The following is a 20,701-nucleotide window of genomic DNA, read 5'->3' on the forward strand; positions in this document are numbered from 1 at the left end:
GCGGCCGTGGGTTCGACTCCGACCTGCGGCCCTTTGCTGCATGTCATTCCCCCCTCTCTCTCTCTCCTCATGACTTCAGCTGTCAAATAAAGGCCTAAAATGGCCAAAAAAATAGTATCTTAAAAAAAGAAGCAGCTTGGTGCAGAGGTCTTATTAACGTAATGATTTTTACTCCCCTGTAAATTACGCCTATGGTCGTCGGTCGTAATCAGTCAGCAGCAAACATATCAAGGACGTAGATTAAGAGATTATTTTACTCCGAAACCAGACGAGTCAGGATTATTCCAAAACGTGTCCCTAAATACGCTAAACCTGCAGCTTGTTAGCTTTTAGTTTGAGCATCGGGGTCATTAGCTTTTGTTATCAGTTGTTCTTTACGGTTTAAAGTCAATTCTCAATTCTCCAAATGGATATGCTCAAGAGAAACATTGCAAAAGCATGTCACGCGAGAACATTTTGGTCACATATGTCAAATATGATCTCCAACACTCATTTTTTTAATCTTTAAGATGCCGTTTTATATGTGGACATATTTGTCTCTGGACTACAGATGATGGTACTAAAAAAAAAAAAAATCCCACTTAAAATCCCACTTAATTCTAGCTCAACAAGATCCCTCACAGCAGTGTAGGAAAACTTTTTCAGAACATGCGCTTGTTAGAAATGTTACAAGCGGCACAAAGTAACGTGCAAACCGGAGCGGAACTTTTCATGACTCAAGTGACAAGTTTTGGTCCCCATATTCATCTCTTTTTTTTTTTTTAAATCCAAAAGGGAGTAAAAAAAGAACCAGATTTTAACCAACTACCTTTATACACCCACTGCTGACTGACATATGTTAAAGGAACACGCCGACTAATAGAGACTTTGGCTTATTCCCCATATCCACCAGAGTTAGATAAGTCCATACATACCCTTCTCATCTCTGTATATATACTGGGAACTATATTCTCAGAAGGCGAAGCACGGCTACGTAGGAGGAGTGATTTGCTCGCAGCACCTGAGAAGGAGCAGAGAGTAACAACGGTGCTTTTCAGGTGCTGCGCTAATCACTCTGCCCAAGTAGCAGTGCTTCGTCTTCTGAGAATATAGTTCCCAGTATGTATACGGTTAGAAGATGGCTTTGTGTCATGTGACCTTGTTATTTGTACACGCTGTGACTAGACAAATCACAACATGGAAATAGGAACATGTTGGTGTTATGTTGTCACTTATTGGGAGCAGTAGGCTAGATGGAGCCGATTACCTCAAGGATCTGTGCTAAGCTAGGCTAGATGGAGCCGGTTACCTCCAGGATCTATGCTAAGCTAGGCTAGATGGAGCCGGTTACCTCCAGGATCTGTGCTAAGCTAGGCTAGATGGAGCCGGTTACCTCCAGGATCTGTGCTAAGCTAGGCTAGATGGAGCCGGTTACCTCCAGGATCTGTGCTAAGCTAGGCTAGATGGAGCCGGTTACCTCCAGGATCTGTGCTAAGCTAGGCTAGATGGAGCCGATTACCTCAAGGATCTGTGCTAAGCTAGGCTAGATGGAGCCGGTTACCTCCAGGATCTGTGCTAAGCTAGGCTAGATGGAGCCGGTTACCTCCAGGATCTGTGCTAAGCTAGGCTAGATGGAGCCGGTTACCTCCAGGATCTGTGCTAAGCTAGGCTAGATGGAGCCGGTTACCTCCAGGATCTGTGCTAAGCTAGGCTAGCGGTGGGGGCGTCAGACAGAGTTACAACACGCACGGAGATGAGAAGGGTATGTATGGACTTATCTAACTCTGGGGGATACAGGGAATAAGATAAATTCCCAATAAGTCAGCGTGTTCCTTTAAAGTGTAAGTTCACTGAAATTATTCACAACAAAAACAAAACATTTCCCCACTCAACACCAGTGGCATCTATACATAGGAGTTTGAATTGGTTGCTCTCTGGAGATTTCGGCCTCCTCTTTTCAACTTCCTGTCTATAAAAACACATCTCAATGCTCTTAGCACCACAAATAAGATTTCATTTACCTCCAGGGAGGTGAAGGCCGAATCTCAGGGACGTGTTAACTGTTAGCGTGGCTAAATAAAACTACAGCTAAGTGAGAAAATGGTTGTTTTCGTTGCACCTTGAACGTGAACTAACCCTTTAAGTGGCCTGTTTTTTTTAATCTTTAGTTTAGCCTTTTTAGTGCCGTTGAGGAGAAGGCATGGGCCCGTTACCAGTTTCAAGGTACACCGCGGTTTGAAAAAGTCACGGTTTCAAAACCACTAACCTTGTCTGTCATTCCGTTCCTAAGGTATGAGCGGTTTTTGTAAGAGTCTTTGAGGACAGAAAGTGCAGTTTAGAAATCCCTCTCCCTGCCAGTGTGCAGTGAGTTTCTTTTTTTACCCAGACATTTCAAAAACAAAACATTTATAGCTGTAATTGCGATACCGTGATACTGTGATATTTTTGCTGAAGGTTATCATACTGTCAGAATCTCATACCGGCCCATGCCTATTAAGGAGCATTAAATGCTTTTCATTGTTTTCAGCCCCTTCCACACTTCTGACACCTGTAGCTCTACCAAGTGATCATCATACATGCCTCCTGCTGGAAGAAGCTCAGGTGTTTGTTTTTTTTTATCTGCGGAAGCAAACACAGACGATGCTCACTTAAAACACGTATCGCCATCATCCTGCTTGCAGATGCACAGCGCAGACATCAGACGAGAAATGTTGGGTTATCTTTTCCTACCCGTGGTGACACTGTGACCCTTTGCACTCCGAGCAGCAAAGTCTTCGAAGGCTGAGTGACGGAAAGAAAAGAAAAGAAAAAAAACCAGAGAGGGGGGGCCAATCAGCGGAGGAAGATTGGTTATGGTCTTATTACTTATCGACCGGCGCCAATGCGCGAAATCAAAAAGAAGAAGAACCACCACAGGTACGGAGCGACAGAGAGGGAAGTGGCGAGCACCAGTTGTTTCTAGAAGCACCTCACGGCCAGTACAGTAATAATTATAAAGAAGGACGATGGATGGAGTCCTGGGGAGTTTTATCAGAGACAGAACATACAGCTGATAAAATAAGCTACATAGAATGCCTGTTCAAGTTCAAAACCACCAAATCGAAAAGCTACAATTCCAACAAAACCAGTGAAAGATCTTAAGAAACCACTTTAAGTTGGTGGGACCATCAGTCTAAACGGTAATAAGCACCAACAGCACACGTTACTTCTGCACTCAGTGGAGGATGATTAAGGGGTGGAGGGGGTGGGAGGGGGTATGCCTTTTCAACTCTGGGACTTATTTAGGTAATTTAATATTGAAAATATAAACTCTCTACTGAAGCAGAATTACTCTGGAGCTCTTTTAGAGTTTTCAGGTGCGAGCTTTGACCGATGATTGTACTTCAAGGGGCTTGTCAAAGACACCTATAAAAACCTGACTGAGTGGAGTCCACGCTGAAGATTCAAAATGTTAAGGTATCGCTACAATCTGATACAAAAAAAAAAGAAGCGTAATTAAATAACAGTATCATTCCTCAAATGTATTTATACACAGCAAGATTTCCCAGAAGACGTTGTGAGAGTGAGAGGGGCACTGATGTGAGAGATCGTCCAAACACTCGAGTCTCTGCTGTTGTCTTGAGTCACAGCGGGCATTTATTTGAGGGGCTGATAATTCAGAGGCGGTTGGGGGCGGGGGGGGGGGCAGTGGGTCAAGGGAAAGGGGCCTTACCCAAAAGTGCTTTACCTTAACGAGCCCTGCCACTCAGAGCTGCTGTGAGTCGGGATACAAAAAAAATCAAATAAAACAGTCTGGGTTTATTGTTATTTACTCATTGAACTGGATGTAAACGAGTACATCCCTTTCACTGGAGACGGCAGCCTGGGAGATGGGAAGGACAGAGGCTTCAAAGTGAGGCAAAATAGTGAAAAAAGAAAAAAAAAGGGCATCCAAATCTCGCAGCGGGTCCTGGTGCAGCGATGTTATTGGCCAGTTAAGAGGAGGGCTCGGCGGGATGAGATCAGGACAGAGCAGGGCATGGAGGGAGGGAGGGAGGTGGTTGTTGTTTTTTAACCGCGGGGCAAGCTGCACATTTCACAGTGCTCTGTGCCGGGCTGGTTCATGAAGGTGCAGTGGAGGCAGGACCACATGGCAGAGGAGGAGGCAGGGGCCGAGGGGCCGCCCATGGCCCCGTAACCCTGAGAGCTGGAAGGCTGCCCGCCCACAGTACCTGGAGGGACAGGACAGGGATTACAGCATGTTAGGACAGATACTCATTTTCACATAAACATCCACTGATTCAGTTTTCAATGAACTGATCGTTTTTTTGGGTTAGGATAAAAAAAGAAAAAAAAGAAAGAAAATAAAACCGATACTGCGATATTTTCTGTGGCAATACTATATTGATACACTGAAGTATTAATCTTTTATTATATAGATTGCGAATGAGAATTTACGTTTTTTTGGTACTTGAAACTAACCAAAATGTAAACGTTCAGTACTATAATACAGATGTTGACAAAGTTTTCCTTTTGGGGATATAATTTGAAGTTGGAAAATAATAAATAAATAATAGCGTTCCGTGGTTCCTCTGGTGTTTACCACCCCTATTATTTCTCTATCAAATGTTAAACAATTGTGAAACATGCCTGTCAACTAGCCCATGGTGACTTCTATTTGCTGGGTTTGTCTGACCAACTAGGCCGACTGATGAAGGCCACAAGCCGAAAGGTCTCGGTCTGAAATTGAGGTTATTCTTTATATTACGCAGGTTGAAAAGGTTTAAAAAAGGACATTCAATTATGATATTTAACAGAGAAAACTGCAAATCCTCACATTTGAGATCCTTAAACCAGCGATTGTTTTGACGTTGTTGTTCGATTAGTCTCGCTTTGCCAGACCCTCCTCCAAAGCGCGCTGAAGGAGGGCCTGGCTACTCCACACAGCATTCGGGGGATGGGAGGAAAACATGTTCTGGTTTATTGGCATTTCTTTAAACCAATCAGAATCATCATGGGCGGTGCTAAACTCTGCACAGAGCCGCTGCAAAATAGTCGTGCGAAAGAAAACTCTGATTGGACAGATAGTCTAGCTAGCTGTCTGGATTTACCCTGCAGAGATCTGAGGAGCAGTTAACCATAGTCCTCACAAATCCACCGGATTTAAAATCCCAACACAAAGAAAGCGGAAGGAAACTGAATTTCCTGCAACACCGGAGCAATCCCGGAAGTGGAGCGCGAAGGATACAGACTACCATTTAATAAACGGCTTGAAACTTTTGGTTACTCTACTTGTCAACTAATTATTTCAACGCTAGAGCACAGACTAAAGTCCGGTCGGTCCAGGAAAAACGGAGGACGTGACTGTGCCCTCGGTGCTCGACAGCGACTTACTGCACAGCTGCTCGATGGTGGCCCACTGCTCCGACTTCTTCCAGGTCTGTGCCAGATCTTCATTAGAAGTCCTCACCGCATCTAGTAGCAACCCGATGCTGTCCTGCAGAAACAAACACAAACTCTGATCTATCCGCTGGACAATGGCTCAATGATTCAGGACACTAAAGACACCACCAGCTCGTGGCTTGTTTAAGTCTGGAATTTATAGAAAACATCCTAATCTGACCATGCAGTTAATAAGTATCATAACACAGAAAAACATTTTATCATCAGCTTTTGATTGAGTTTGAAAATCTTTCAGCAGGAAAAAAAAGGGGGTCCGAGTGAAAACATCCTCACAGCAGTAACTATTTCCAGATGGGAATGTGGCCTTTCTTTAACCCATTTGCGATACAAATGGAAAACAAATGGGAAACTCGAGAAGATGCTTTGAAGTGTTGCCTTACTCTCAGAGGCATGACTTCATTGGTGACGAGGAAGAGGAGCAGATGGAAGTCTGACACGATGTCCAGGAATGCCGTGGAGGTGCACTGGGACAGGTAGGTTGCTAAACTGTGGAAATCCTGCGGACACACAATAAACAAAAAACTAAATTGATCACTTCCTCTGACCGCTGGAGGTTATGGAATCCAAAAGGTCACCCTCAACTGGTCATGTCAAGTTTCATTTCTTTTTATTTCAAGCAAAAAATAACAATAAAATTTAAAAGCACAAAAGTGCGTAGCAACACACCAGAGGAAACACAATATCTATGAAGCGTTACAAATAATATCTTCAATCTGTCCGAAAAGGAGCTGGATGAAGCCGAAGCTTGTTATTTTTACCACCCATCATTCAACGTTAAAATTCAGGCAGAGATAAAGGCTATAGTGGACTGGGCCGCCCAGATAGCTCAGTTGGTAGAGCAGGCGCCAATATATAGGAGGTTTAATCAGTGAGGAAGTGCTACACAGAGAATGACTTGGGAAAGATATAGATGACACTATATGGGGACATTTCCGTTTCACAACTAAGAACACTGCAACAGAATAAAGCTCATTTGGGTATACATAAAAAAACTATACTTCATTACATCACCAGTTTAAGACTCACTTCTCTGTTTCTGCAAGTTTCTGCTTGCACCTCGCGTTTTTGCAGGAGCGCCCTGAGCGCCTTGAGCGCCTTGAGTTGAAAGAAATCCAACTTCAAAGCGCCCAGCATCAATAATTTAACAGCATAATAAAAGGTTAGCTGAGGACGGGTGATTCGGTGGTTGCCTAGCAACAACAACAACAAAAAAGACGCATCTGCAAAATTCTCTGTGTGATCGGGGCCTCGTTCATTCTTTTCAGACGGTTTCTACTCTTCAACAAGAGCGGTTCCATTAGAGAGGTGAGAGGGTTAAGATAAACAGAAGTTCATCCAGAAAATAAAATAAAAACGTACTTGCGTCTCTCCCAGGATTTCACGGTTCTCAATGGGGAATCGTTGTGTGGAGCAGAAGGTGTACTGGGGGTCCTTTGGAAAAGTGGTTGTTATCTGTAAAAGAAAGAAAACAGGGAGATTCAGTGTCAGTACATTGGATTAATAAGAAAAGATGCTGCATGTATAACAAAACACACACCTGCTGACCATAAAAAACTAAATAAAAAAAACTAATCTTACTCACATCTATGATTAGGTACTCCACAGGAAGAGGCCGAGCTAGAAACGTGACATCATTTCCAAACTTGTCTGTGTCCTTTTGGATCAAAAGAGGGAAAACAAGGGGTAAGAAAACAAAATATCTTAACATCTGGATTAAAACATCTGAATGAAGCGACTCCTAATACCTGGCCCCAATAGCAAAGTAAGTGTCTGGATGTCATTATTCTGCTTAGGAGACAAGCAGTCCAATCATTTGTGTAATGCCGCGTATTCTCATAACCATGAACCATACACTATTATATATCACGGACCATTGTCATGTTGCCACATGTCTGAAGCGTTACCTTGAAGAAGACGTCTGGTACGTACTGCTCGGGGCTGGACTCTTTAGCGTAGCCCAGCTCAGGAGCGTCTTTGCAGGGCAGCAAGCACTCGTCTCTCACCAGAGCCATGCACTGATTGGACACCTGGTATCCCTCAAAGTGCACCTGGTTATCTGGACCGCCTGCACACAGAGCACAGGGACAGACACATGGATTCATTCGTTGGATGAATAGGAAATCACTGTTGACTGAATACCAGCTGTTAAGTTATATCTCATTTGAAAACGTTTATACAGTAGTCCTCATAACACAAGTTGTCATTTACTTAAATGCGATGTTGGGTGATGGCACTTCTTGTTGAATTTCAAAGTATTTTCAAACTAAACGGAGGCTAGCTCCCCCTCCCCGGTTATTGGCTGGAACTCTGGAACACTGTTATGTTTGGTGGTGCAGGTTGGCGCAGTTTGTTTTTGTTTCTACAGAGACCGTTTTTTTTTTTTTACAGTGTGTTCAGGGGACAGGCAGCTAGTGGATAGTGAGGAGATGTTTGCTGTATGTGACAAAAAATTATGTAGCCTAAAAAACATGGATAAGCGAAACAAGCCCTCGTTTAAGAAGCTAGAACCAGTAAACGTTTGTTGTTTGTAGATGATCAGAACGGTAATTCATAAACTTTCTGTGGATCAACAATAGATTTGATTTATCTGCCACAGGATTGAGTTTTCTACAAAACCAGGACGGCTTTAAACTCGACTTCCGCAATCAGACCCTGTTAGTACCAGCAAACAAACAAAGCCAGTGTGATAGAGGGTTAACCTAATTTAAAAGTTATGCACACTAATAACATTATTTAACTATTTTTATGTCAGTGTGCTCTGTGTCGATCTAAAGGCTCTCCAGCTTTACACATGAAACTCATTTCCAAACAGGACACGTCTTTACACGAGGGAAGTTAATACAGATGGACTTTGCAGCGCTGGCGTTAGATGTGTAGCTATGACATCAGCTTTGGCTGCCAGTGTCTCATTAATGCCTCATTAACGCAAATGACAAAGATGAGGTCGCTGCTATGTTCTGTGCTTTTCTGGAACAAATATACGAGGTGGTCTTGCTAGGTTGTAAAGGAAGGACAGTGGAAACACTTGGCCTCCATCCAACAGACCAGAGAGCATTTGACTTTGATCACACTGCTACACTGGCTGCGAACACAATGCGGATACTGGAGGAATCAAAAAATAAATAAAAAAAACATTAAAAAGGAGCATCTCATGCACTGAAATTTGCTACTCTGGAGTCATGAAGAGGTGAAGTTTATCAGTACCACTTGTTTTGCAAATACACATGATGTATTTATCGTATTGACGATATGTTTACACATGAGTAGGCTTAAAGTTAAGACTGCAAACAATGCACATAAATATTCAACTTTTCAAAATAGGATGCTATTTTTGAGGGATGCTCATTAGATTTCAATATACTACTCAGCAGTGTTGTAGTACTCGAGATCGGTCTTAAGACCAATTTTTGGTCTAGACCACAACTGCAGGGATTTCGCTAAATTGCCTGTGCATTGTCTGATTTAGGCCTATGCGCTAAAACTTGCAACCATGCAACCAATAACTTAACTCATATCTAATTTGAAATTTGTTACCGTAAACCCACCTCTCCCCAACCCCGTTTACACGCACTCATATCAAAGTGAATGCGGGAGACAGCAGAAGGAGCTCTGGCTGTTAACACAAATCTGGTCTTGGCAAATGGACCTTTGACACCTCTCCGGCTTCACATGTCAAGTAATGATATTTTCACAGGAACCTGGACTAATTTTAGCTCATAAGCATTAATTAATACAGCATGTCATGGTTTAGGCAAGGATTGTGGTATCAATAGAAATAATTCCTACTTAGCCCTAACGTTCGCCTCAGACTGAACAAAAACGTACCGGTTGCCACCACGGTCACAAATTTGGAGCCAAAATGGCCGTCTCGAGAGAGTCTGCAAGGGTTTGAATGTAGATTCTGGAAGTATCCCGCTGTGATGCACTCCTCGGCGCTCAGGTAGTGTGAGTCCTAACAGCAGAAAGGACAACGTTAAAACATGGAGGACAGCAGCATAGTAGTCTGATGAACAGGACGTCTTTGAGCGAGCTGCATCCTCCTCACATTGTTTCTCGTGTAGCGGACGGTGCCTATCCTCGTATCCTCAGACAGCAGGTCAGTGAAGATCCAGCCCACCTGAAAACCAAAGGAAAAAGAAAACCGATAAAGTAAGTAGAGCTGAAACAATTAGTTGATTAATCTGCAAAAACAAATGTGAATATTTGCTGGTTCTCCTAGTTTTGGATGACAGTAAACTGAATACATTTGGGTTTGGACTGTTGGTCAGACAAAACAAGACATTTGAATCCGTCATTTTTTGATTTGGAAAATGTCTGGAAATATACGTCACTATTTTCTGTCATTTTATGGACCAAATCATTACCTGTGACAATAATCATCAAATAAATCAATAATGAAACAATCATTACGTTCAGCCCTATACAATTAGAGTATTATGATCTTACTTCAACATCCAAATGACTTGACCATTGTAGAAATATATTGGGTTTAGAATAAGAATGTCCTGTAGCCTGGGATGGCCTCGCTGTCTCCTCCTGTCTGGCATGTGTAAGATAAGATGGATTCAAATTTAGTGGAGCAAAAGTGCTCCTCATTTGTTTAATAAACAATTGGAACAGAATGCACCTAATGAAATCTCTTAAAGGAACAGACAATCTCTAGCGCGCAACTGCTCTATCTTCTCGGAGACAGAAAGTCTGAGTGATATCCAACCGATTGGCGGCCCACACGCAATAGCGGAAGGAGGAATCTGAAGATTAATAAAAGAACAGGGAAAAGGAAGGTCCGGTGTCAGACCCGGAAAGACTTTGTTGGTGGTTAGGGAGAGAAAGTCTCGAAGGAGCAGCTGATCCATATGCATATGAAAGATCTGTTTCATTTTACTAAAGATTGATATAGTTTAACTGAACGAATCCTGAGTATTCATTTCTTGGTCTGCCTTTCAACGAACACAATAAGTAAAGGGGAAACTTTGAGAAGTGACCGGTGGTTCTTAAAAGACTCTTGACCTTTTTGAGCCAGAGTAGAATCGGTCGCTTTTTTTCCTACACCATGAACAAAAAGAGTTAGTGCTGTTCACATACAGCTTAAGATTTGGCCATTCCCATCAATTTAAAACAGAGTTTCCATTTGCCATACAGACATATTGATGTTTAACAGAACAATGTGAAGCAGTTTGATTTGCTAAAATAAAAGCTCACGTTAAACAGGTGAAATCCTTTGACGAAAGATCGACAATTCCTAATTCTAAATTCGTGTGTCACACTTCTGCAGTGCAAACTAAGTATTTGGCGTGAAAGCAAAGTAGGAAACCACTTTGTCAAAAGCTAATAGGGAGACATGGTGTCCCAGCGACAGAGCAAGCACAAATAGACGTCCAACCTTGCACAGGCCCAGTTTGGCAGCGATTTCGTCCACAGCTGCCGCTTTAGGATCATCCACCAGCTCCAGACTGTTCTGAGTGGCATTCTGAAACACAGCGGGGACAAACTTCGTTCAAATTAAAACAAAGAGAGTTACTACACAGTAAATGACGTTCACTCGTTGATGGAAGCAAACTGACTGGAGGAGCTGAAGCACACAGCGATATATTTAGGCTACATTTACATCGCTACCTTTTGGTTTAGAACGGAATATCTTCTGTTACGTTTCCCCCTCTCATTCCCCCTGCTCTGGTGTTTCCCCCTCTCATTCCCACTGCTCTGGCGTTTCCCCCTCTCATTCCCCCTGCTCTGGTGTTTCTCCCTCTCATTCCCCCTGCTCTGGAGTTTCTCCCTCTCATTCCCCCTGCTCTGGCGTTTCCCCCTCTCATTCCCCCTGCTCTGGCGTTTCCCCCTCTCATTCCCCCTGCTCTGGCGTTTCCCCTCTCATTCCCCCTGCTCTGGTGTTTCTCCCTCTCATTCCCCCTGCTCTGGCGTTTCCCCCTCTCATTCCCCCTGCTCTGGTGTTTCCCCCTCTCATTCCCCCTGCTCTGGCGTTTCCGAGCCCCTAAACCGGAGACATTTCAAAACATTTGACCCGTTTTGGTTTGGAATCTGCTGGGTTGTGTTGCAGTCTCAACAGCCGCAAACGGAGACCTTTGGCAACACAGACACTGACGCCAACGTTTCTCCTCCCGACTGGGTCATGACGACTCGTTCTCTGAGACTGAGCTACTAATGTTACCATGGCAACTACCAGCAACAGGCAGAGTATACACGCTGCCTCCTGTTTATGCCCGGTATACCAGAATGTTGATGAGATGTGAGGTTTGGGTGCGTTAGTTTAAATGGAGATTAGTTCTTCTACTGGAGCTAAAAACACTTGTGTGCACCGAGATCACTTTTGGCTCAAAACTCTGCTTAAAACAGCAACGTACAGTAAACGTAGCCTTAGAGTGAATCCCTCACCTGTGGTGGCTCGTAGATGGCAGCCACCTCAGCTCTGATGCCCAGAGGGATGTCTTTGTGCTCAGTGTACCGGCCGTACAAGTATCCCATCCTCTGACTGCCCGTCTTTCTCCAGAAGTCCAGGAAGCGGTCGGCAATGGTGTGGTTCTCAAACATGATGTTGTCCACGTGTCTGTATTTCTGGGAGGAGAACCGAGAAACTAAATTCATGAAACTGTATTTGGGATTCATGTGTGCGTTAGGGCATTTTTAGTCAACCTGAGCAGAGGTTTTTATCTCCAATTACGGGGAGGCTGTAGCTCAGGAGGGAAAGTCCACAAATCACATGGGTTGGTGGTTCAATCCCCATTTCCTCGTGTCCTTGGAAAAGACACTGAACCCCAAATTGCTCCTGATAGCCAGCACCTTGTATGGTAGCTCGCTGCCACTGTGCAGCGCTTTGGATGAAGTTAATTATTTTCTACTCATTCCAATAACTTCAAGACATAATAATCTATATGGACACAAGGGTAGGGATGGGTATTGTTTAAACATTTTCGATACAGATACCGTGACTTTGATACCGGTTCCTAAACGATACTTTTTTTCGATACCAATTGTATAAAACAAAAACAAATAACATTACGGCACAAATCTTTTAATTTATTTTCCAGCTCCTACTACGTGAGCCGTCTCTCTGCCTAACGTAGGGTTTTTCCTGCGCGTCTCTACGACAGCCAATCACAGACATTATTAGATCTTGGTAGAAGCATGCTGCGTGCTTATTGGCTTACTGACGATTACTCCTTAGGTACTGATAGTGGGTATTGAATGACGAGGCGCTTTTTTGATACTCCATACTTGAGAGGCAATTCAGTCGATGCCTAAAAAGTATTGAATTCAGTACCTAGCCCTACTCCAGGGTATTAACAATAGAATAAAGGAAAATCAGAAATGAAACGTAACAGGTGAACGATAAATTGTAAAGGATTCCTGCTCTCTTTAGCATAATTTCTAATGAACATTATAAACCCACAGAGATATTATAATGTTAAGACACATCAAGACTGAGTCAGAATACTCCTTGCTAATTTTGGTAGGGCTGCAACTATGAAGAAGAAAATGATCTGATTATTTTCTCGATTAATCCTTTGGTCTATAAAATGTAAAAAATTGTGAAAAATGTTCATCCCAGTTTTTTAAGGTCCAAGGTGATGCCTTTAAATGTCAAAGATCTTCAGTATAACAAGAAATAAAACAGAAAAGAGCAGAAATAATCAATATTTGAGAGCCTGAAAACAACATTTTCTGCCATTATTGGATGAACACGATTAACCGATTATCAAAATAGTTGGTGATTTTATCGATCGACCAGTCGGCTAATCATTGCAGCTCTGAAGTTTGGTCATCAACTCTGTTAAAAGCTTCATTGGCATACACATTAAGGCTTGGTCATCTACCTGTCTGTTCAGTGTGATGGCACTGGGCTGGCACTTGGTGCAGATCCCCTCCGGCCAGGGAGGGTGGCCCTCGCAGCCCGACTTGATCTTACAGCTGATGTTCTCCAAAGCTGCAAACTTCCCTCTGCAGGAAATCAAAACCGTGTTAGAATTGGACTATACAACTGAATGTGTGCATTTCCATTGAAGAAATTAAAGCCACTCACTTATCAGCTCCACCAGTCAACTTCCGAAGGTACGCGTGGAATGACATGTGCTTCACTGGGGGGTCAAGGTGATTCAGGTAGTCTTCGTCAAAAGGCTGACAAAAAAAATAAAGAAGCCAGGGTTTCAATGAGTAAACCTTTCTTACAGTAGTGGAGCTAGCTTTAAAGCCCATCTAGTTTAAGAAACTAGGGATGTCCCAATCAGCTTTTTTGATCCGATCTTTACAATAACTAATATCTGCCGATGCCGAGTCACGATACTTGTATTCGCTCAGATAATGGAGCTGCTTTGTTAACCAAGTAACTAAAATATGCCTCAAGCTTAATACATTTAACTAAGTGTAGCAAATGAGTCTTTACTCTAAACACCAGAACAATTCTCTTTAGGATCCCACCCCCAACCAAAACATAAACCGTTTTAAGTTCCCCGCAGGACAACAAAAACTAAACTTAGTGACGCCTCTTGCCTTAATAATCAATCTTTGATTTTCTTATCGCGTTTACTGATTTCGGCTCCAGGGAATAATAGCCTCAAAGCGCGGTGGTTTCTTGGTGGAATCACGGAATAAGTGTGGAGAATTGGAGTAATCCGCTTCTGTAAAAAACGGGTGACTTTTTTTACTTGTTGCCAAGGGCTGGCAAGCTACGAGACACTCTCTGGACAGACACTGGGGAGTGCCCGCGCCCACCCCGGTTCCAAAGTGCCGGCATCCAGGCGGTCTGGCGGTGCGTCTGTGGCGCAGGGCATGTGTGATTAAGGGCAGCGATCACTACAAGCTGATGTACACGATCGGAGAAAGGTAATCGGGGTAAATGCCGATCCCCAATCAGTTAAAAAAATGCCAAAATCGGCTCAGATCCAATACTGCGATCGGGATCAGGACATCCCTATAAGAAACAAAAAAAACAAGAATGAATTCTCTTACCTCTAACGGTACACAGTGGACGCATTTTCCAAGGGAACCATGGTGACATCTGTAACGAGAAAAAGCATCATTAGATTAGGTATCTGATACTTGGAGTTAACCTGAGCGTTTGCAGGAGGTCTTATTCTTACAGCTGTGGATCTTTGTTCCTGTAGATCTTGCCGTCTTGCTTGGTCAGATACTGATCGATCTCATCCTCTTGGACCTGGGGTGCTGAGAAGGACCGGGGGATCATGGAGGATGAAGAAGAGGACGAGGAAGATGAGACGGATGGCATGGATGAAGAGGAGTGCGGGGTGGCAGTGTCCATCACCTCCGCAGAGGAGGAAGGGGATCCCGAAGGGAACAGATACAGCATGTCGCCATGCCTACAAAGATGAGACAAAACGCATAACGTGACCGAGCAACTTTTATTAAATTATCTCAATTGTAAAAATATTTTCAAATTAATTCAGAGTTTCTGGGAATAATATTAGAGCCTGGCTCCGCCCTACTACATACTTCCGCTCAATTTTTATTTCCCTTCAGTAATCTGTCTGGTTTTGCAGTATATTCTTGGGTTTTCTCCGGCCAAATATTTGGCGTCCAATCAGCGAACAGAGTGGCTGAGAGCGATGGCGTTGAGGTCGTGTGCTAGTTTGAATTGTAGTTCCGTAATGGCGGCGGAGAAAGATGCGAGCGAAGCCATTCGGTCCGTTGTGGCAACGCTGCCGAATATCCAGAAGTTAAAGCCCGAGCAAGAACAATCTTTGCTGAGTTGTGTTGGTGGCCATGATGTCGTAGCCCTCCTCCCAGCTCGCTCCGTTAGTGGTGAAGGAGTTAGCTAAGGCTAACGCTAGCGATGCTAAGCCGACGTCACGACCAAACGTTAGCGATTGGTTATGGCAGATCCAGAGTGGCTCTGGGCAGATCCAATAGTTTTTAACTTCAACAGAGGACCCGCCTTCAAGGAAGTTAACACTTGTCAATGGAGAGAGGCCAGACTCTCTGGACAAATGAAACGGACAAGAGTCTGGTAGGACCAGGCTAATGTACCAGAGTCTGGTAGGACCAGGCTAGTAATATTACATCATTACATAACTTTAATGAGGGATGAGAGTTGTAAAATCTAGACTTGACTAAACTTCAACACAGTTTGCTTTCACTTACTTGATCTTAAGCAGGCTCAGAGTTTTGTTCTGGGACAGGATCTCTCCGGTCTTGTTGCGGTTCAGGTAAATAGAAAACCCATTGGAATTGAAACCAAACTCGTTGCCCACCTGAGAGAGAAATAAGTCTGAGTAGACTGGATGATAACTTTGTGTCATATGGACTCAAATCTAAAACACAGCTAACTTAACACCATGAAATGCATTTAATGTTGAGAGCATCAAAATACAAGTCTTAAATCAGTCTCAGTTGATCATTAGCATAATGTTTCAGAATATTTGCTCTTCCTTGGAATCCACTCTAGGGCTGCACAATATATTGTTTGTTTGTTTTAATCATTTTCGCAAACTGGCATGACAAACACATCGCGAAAGGCTGCGACACATCAAGAAAGACAAAGATTTTTTGTGTTAGTTGAAAGAAAATATCAGCAAAAAACTGCACTTTAAAATGTAAGTGTCACTCTTTTTTTTAAAGTGGTGCCTTTTATATTGAATTCAATGTTCAATTTGTTCAATAAATTAATATTGTAAATGATTTCCTTTCATTTGTTATAAATTCAACAAGCAGTTTGTTGAATTTTAGCAGAATACTGAAAGCAACAGAACTGAGTACATTTCAATATTTGTTAATTTATCACAAGTAATATCGTTACCACAATATTATTATCGCACATATTCCCTCATATAGTGCAGCCCTAGTCCACTCTCAAATCATCATGTGCCAACGAAAAAGGTGCATGTGTAACAATGCCAATGAGCCTTTAGAAGCAGATTAGCTTAGAGCCTCTCAGAAACTCAGCATGTAGGAAGGAACACCTAAGGTCATCAGTGAGTGAGCCAAACTAAGCTATTAAGAGCACCCTGAGCTGCTCGGCCAGCAGAGTGTCTCATGGCACTTTTAACCATCACATTACAAGACAGTAGCAATCAGCGTGAGGCTGGCCACTTCCCTTTATTTCATCACTTGAGATGCACTTTCAGCAACCATTAGTGGACTTTTGTACTGAAAAACATAAGAGCAGAATGATTATCTTGGCATAAAAACTGTACTCATGATGACATACAGAAGAAATACCTAAGGCAGCTGCACTGACCACATTGACATCTAAACAAACGGACACCACAAACCATCTACCAGTGGTTATTTTATCTTTAAGGTCAGTGTTGGTATTGTCTATGTCAACGATGTTCCACTTCCGGGATTGTTAAGGTGTTGCCTGAAATTCCGCCGAATATCCTTGTTTTCGGCTAGATGTCCGTCCCCTTCCTCTGTCTCTGTGTTGAGTTTCTAACCTCCGGTGGATTTGTGAGGACTATGGTTAACTGCTCCTCAGATCTCTGCAGGGTAAATCCAGACAGCTAGCTAGACTATCTGTCCAATCTGAGTTTTCTGTTGCACGATTAAAACTACTTTTGAACGTACACACGTTCCACCAAAACAAGTTCCTTCCTGAGGCTATTTTGCAGAGGCTCCAAGAAGCGCTTAGTGCCGGCCAAGACGATTGTGATTAGTTTAAAGAAATGCCAATAAACCAGAGCACAATTTACTCCCATCCCAGAATGCTGTGTGGCCTAGCAAGACCTTCCTCCGCAGCGCTGTGGAGGAAGGTCTGGCAATGCAAGACTAGTGTTGTTAAAACTAAGCAGAGAACAGTGGGAAGCATTGAGGTTCTTTGAGCATGAAGTCATCATTTATCTCAAGCCACACAAAAGAACACAGTGGTTAAGATATTTTTACAGTAGCTGGGTGAAACTGTATACTGTCAGACTGTATGAGACATAACATCACTTTGAGCTCCTTTTATTCTGTCTCAGCTGCAGAAATAAAACCTGCAGGCTCCGACTGTCTCTGCTCGGTCTGCCTGAAACCCATGGTTTTCTATTCCTACCATCCCTGGCTGCACATCGGCAGGGAAGAAAAACTACTCCCTACATTGATCTGCAGGCTATACCATCATGACTTAGCACGGAATACATACATTTTTAATGCGGGGCTGCTGCAGTGCTCCACTGGGACTTGTTTGCTGGAATACTGTTCTATTTAGGTTTTTCAATTAAATTCAACATGCATTCGTAATTATTTTTGAGTGCTTATTATGTATCAATATAGATCAGTCAGATTTTAAGCGTTAATTACCTCCATCCATATTATCTTTAGTGCCTGGGGAGTGACCTGCTCTGTTACTTTCGGCACAGCTTCTTACAAAATGGAACAATGAGCAGGCACAAAAGCCAGGGCAATGCAAGTTTACTTGGTGACCACAACGCACGCATCGGGGCTCGCATTACTGTAGAAATAGTACACTTAAAAGATGGTGTTCCATGGTGTTGTGATCTGTTACAGTCCAGTCTGTAAAAACTCTAAACAAGGCCTCTCTCATCGGTTTTAAATTTGTATCATAAATTGTTACACTGTTTTCCATCCTGAAGATGTATCTGTGTGAACCAACCTTGAACCAATCCTCCTTTCCTCTGGATCCTCTCTCTTATCGTTCTACTCTCAGTCATCCAAGAAAATGTTCTTGTGTGTCTCATTAAACCTTTAGAACAGTGTGAACTAAACCCTCCTTCGTGTCACTTTGTTCTCCGAGCTCGCCACTGCTTTCAGAATCAACTCATCATCAAAGTCCTTTTAACTACTTACCTGGCAATAAACCTTTTTCTGATTCTAATTCTGGATACGAGCCACAAAAACAATTGCGACCGGATTGTTTCCCCATCACCTTGCAAACATATGTGGCTTCCAAAAAAATAAGCATTGGTGTTAATTTGACAGTTTGGCCTATTCTGACAGGTCATGTTTTACATATAGTACCTTCTTAATAAAAGCAGCAACAGTCTCCCTCTTGGTAGCAGGAATTTTCTTCATCCCATCTGGGGATTGTACCCTGATGATCTAAAAAAAAATAATAATAACGTTAGATAAGCTCTTTTAAGTGGTTGATGTTTCCAGTTCTTGGGGACGGAAAGCTTCATTGTTAACATGGACCACCGGATACAGTTTCAATGTAACTCCCAACACCTGTTAAACAAAACAAGGACACTACTACCCCCTCTCTCTTTTTTACAGTTGTGTCAGATGTTTTGACAACGATGACAGTGCAAAAAAAGAAAAAGTAATGTTAACGTTAGCATAGGAGTCTCTACGTTTCAACAAAGAGCTCCTGTACGTCACTGCGACCTTAAGATGTCGACTTTTAAGCAGACAACGTTAACTGAAGCTGTCACGATGTTGGGGCTTATTAACGTTGACGTTATACATTGTCAACAAAGTATCACTTTTAATGAATCAACAACCCCTTGACTTCACTACAACCACCCAGAATATTCGGGCTAATGTTTGGCTAATGGGCTCAGCACGCTAAACTGCATTCAAGACATTTTTTGTCCCTAATTTGTGCCGGTTATGTAGCTTTGCTGTTATCCAACGCTGCCTCAGCTAGCCAAATAGCGAATATTAGCCGGTTAGCTAAACAGGCCCCAGTCACTACCAAGCTAATTCTGCTGCCTCATCACTCCGGACTTCGGCTAACAAGCTAGCTAGCTAACGTTAGCCGAGTCGACCCGTTAATACAACCAGCCGTTATACTTACAATGTTATCCGCCATGTTGCTCGGGGGAGTGCTCCGATATATATCGCTGCGTTAGTAGACAGAGACACTAAATACTAATTTCACGTAGCGTTACTGTCTTTCAACGAAACTCCATCCCGCAACTCAAACACCGGGTGTTGCAGACATTAGTGACCGACCGTTTCCCACCGGTCCTACAGTCAAATGACCACGACCGAAACAAGCTTTTTTTTTTTTTTTGGTGAAAAGGCACGTTCCACTTCTCATTTTCTTCCCTTTTTTGGGGGAGACTAAACGCTGCAATGGCGTATCGCTGCCCTCTACTGTTGGTAATAAAAAATATTTTAACGGATCATATATATTGTTTTCCATTCTTTGTAGAGAAGAGTTCTTAACTCTCTCTGAGTCTCCACCAGGGGCGTAGCCATAGTTTTCAGAAGTGAGGGGGACAGATTGTTCAGGAGGAGGATTTTTATTAAAAGATCCTCTCCTATTTGTCTCTCCAAATCACGGAAGTAGCCTGCATTTCATTTATGATTGATGGAAACACTGACATTTCCATAAACCGTTCCATACAGTTTTACTGCCGCATCTTGCCCAGTGGGAGCCCTGCTAACATTTTAACTGGCCACATGGAGACGAAGCATGCCAATGAACCACATATTTGTACTAAGTTCCTCAATATGCAAAAAGATAAGACATTTTTTCACATTTGAATCTATTACTGGGGGATTACTGGAATTGTTGGGTCTTTGTAAATTATAGAGTGTGGTCTAGACCTACTTCTATCTGTAAAGTGTCCTGAGATAACTCTTGTTATGATTTGATACTATGAATAAAATTGAATTGAATTGAATTACTCACATGAACATTAGAAGTATTTTGTGGGACGGGGTGAGCTGTAATTATATGTGTGTGAGGTTGCATGTGTGTGTGTGTGTGGGGTTGCCGCAACCCAAGTAACATGCACACTTGCCTCCTTATGATGTGTTCAAATCAACTCAGACGTGTTGTAAGTGTGGGGGACAGAGGGCACGACATGTAAAGTGCGCATAAAGTGGAACTATGCAGTTTTTTTAGCATAATGTACCTTAACTGAACAACTTCGGAGTCAATGGAATGGTTCTATGACTTTTTTCGGGTTGAATGGTGGTCGTCTTGTATAGGCATAGGAGCCTCTACGTTTCAACAAAGAGCTCCTGTACGTCACTGCGACCTTAAGATGTCGACTTTTAAGCAGACAACGTTAACTGAAGCTGTCACGATGTTGGGGGCTTATTAACGTTGACGTTATACATTGTCAACAAAGTATCACTTTTAATAAACCAACAACCTCTTGACTTCACTACAACCACCCAGAATATTCGGGCTAATGTTTGGCTAATGGGCTCGGCACGCTAAACTACATTCAAGACATTTTTTGTCCCTAATTTGTGCCGGTTATGTAGCTTTGCTGTTATCCAACGCTGCCTCAGCTATGTAAAGACATGTAAAGTGCGCATAAAGTGGAACTATGCAGTTTTTTTTAGCATAATGTACCTTAACTGAACAGCTTCGGAGTCAATGGAATGGTTCATGACTTTTTTCGGGTTGAAT

The 20,701-nt window shown here is 42.8% G+C and overlaps 1 protein-coding gene across 1 annotated transcript; it reads right to left on the reverse strand.

Annotated features, from left to right (window-relative positions):
• Positions 1–2,989: 2,989 nt before the first annotated feature.
• nploc4 (NPL4 homolog, ubiquitin recognition factor) lies at positions 2,990–19,319 on the reverse strand. The gene is made up of 17 exons (XM_039788588.1): positions 19,127–19,319; positions 18,349–18,429; positions 15,532–15,641; positions 14,514–14,750; positions 14,383–14,431; positions 13,457–13,551; positions 13,251–13,374; positions 11,812–11,991; positions 10,805–10,891; positions 9,467–9,538; positions 9,247–9,373; positions 7,326–7,486; positions 7,004–7,075; positions 6,781–6,873; positions 5,802–5,918; positions 5,353–5,455; positions 2,990–4,190 (listed from the first exon to the last, which is right to left on the reverse strand). Exons 1-17 carry the CDS (start codon positions 19,139–19,141, stop codon positions 4,030–4,032), a joined length of 1,884 nt encoding a protein of 627 aa, XP_039644522.1. The 5' UTR covers positions 19,142–19,319; the 3' UTR covers positions 2,990–4,029.
• Positions 19,320–20,701: the final 1,382 nt, after the last annotated feature.

The sequence above is a fragment of the Perca fluviatilis genome, chromosome 21, assembly GCF_010015445.1.
Source record: "Perca fluviatilis chromosome 21, GENO_Pfluv_1.0, whole genome shotgun sequence".
Taxonomy (NCBI): Eukaryota; Metazoa; Chordata; class Actinopteri; order Perciformes; family Percidae; genus Perca; species Perca fluviatilis.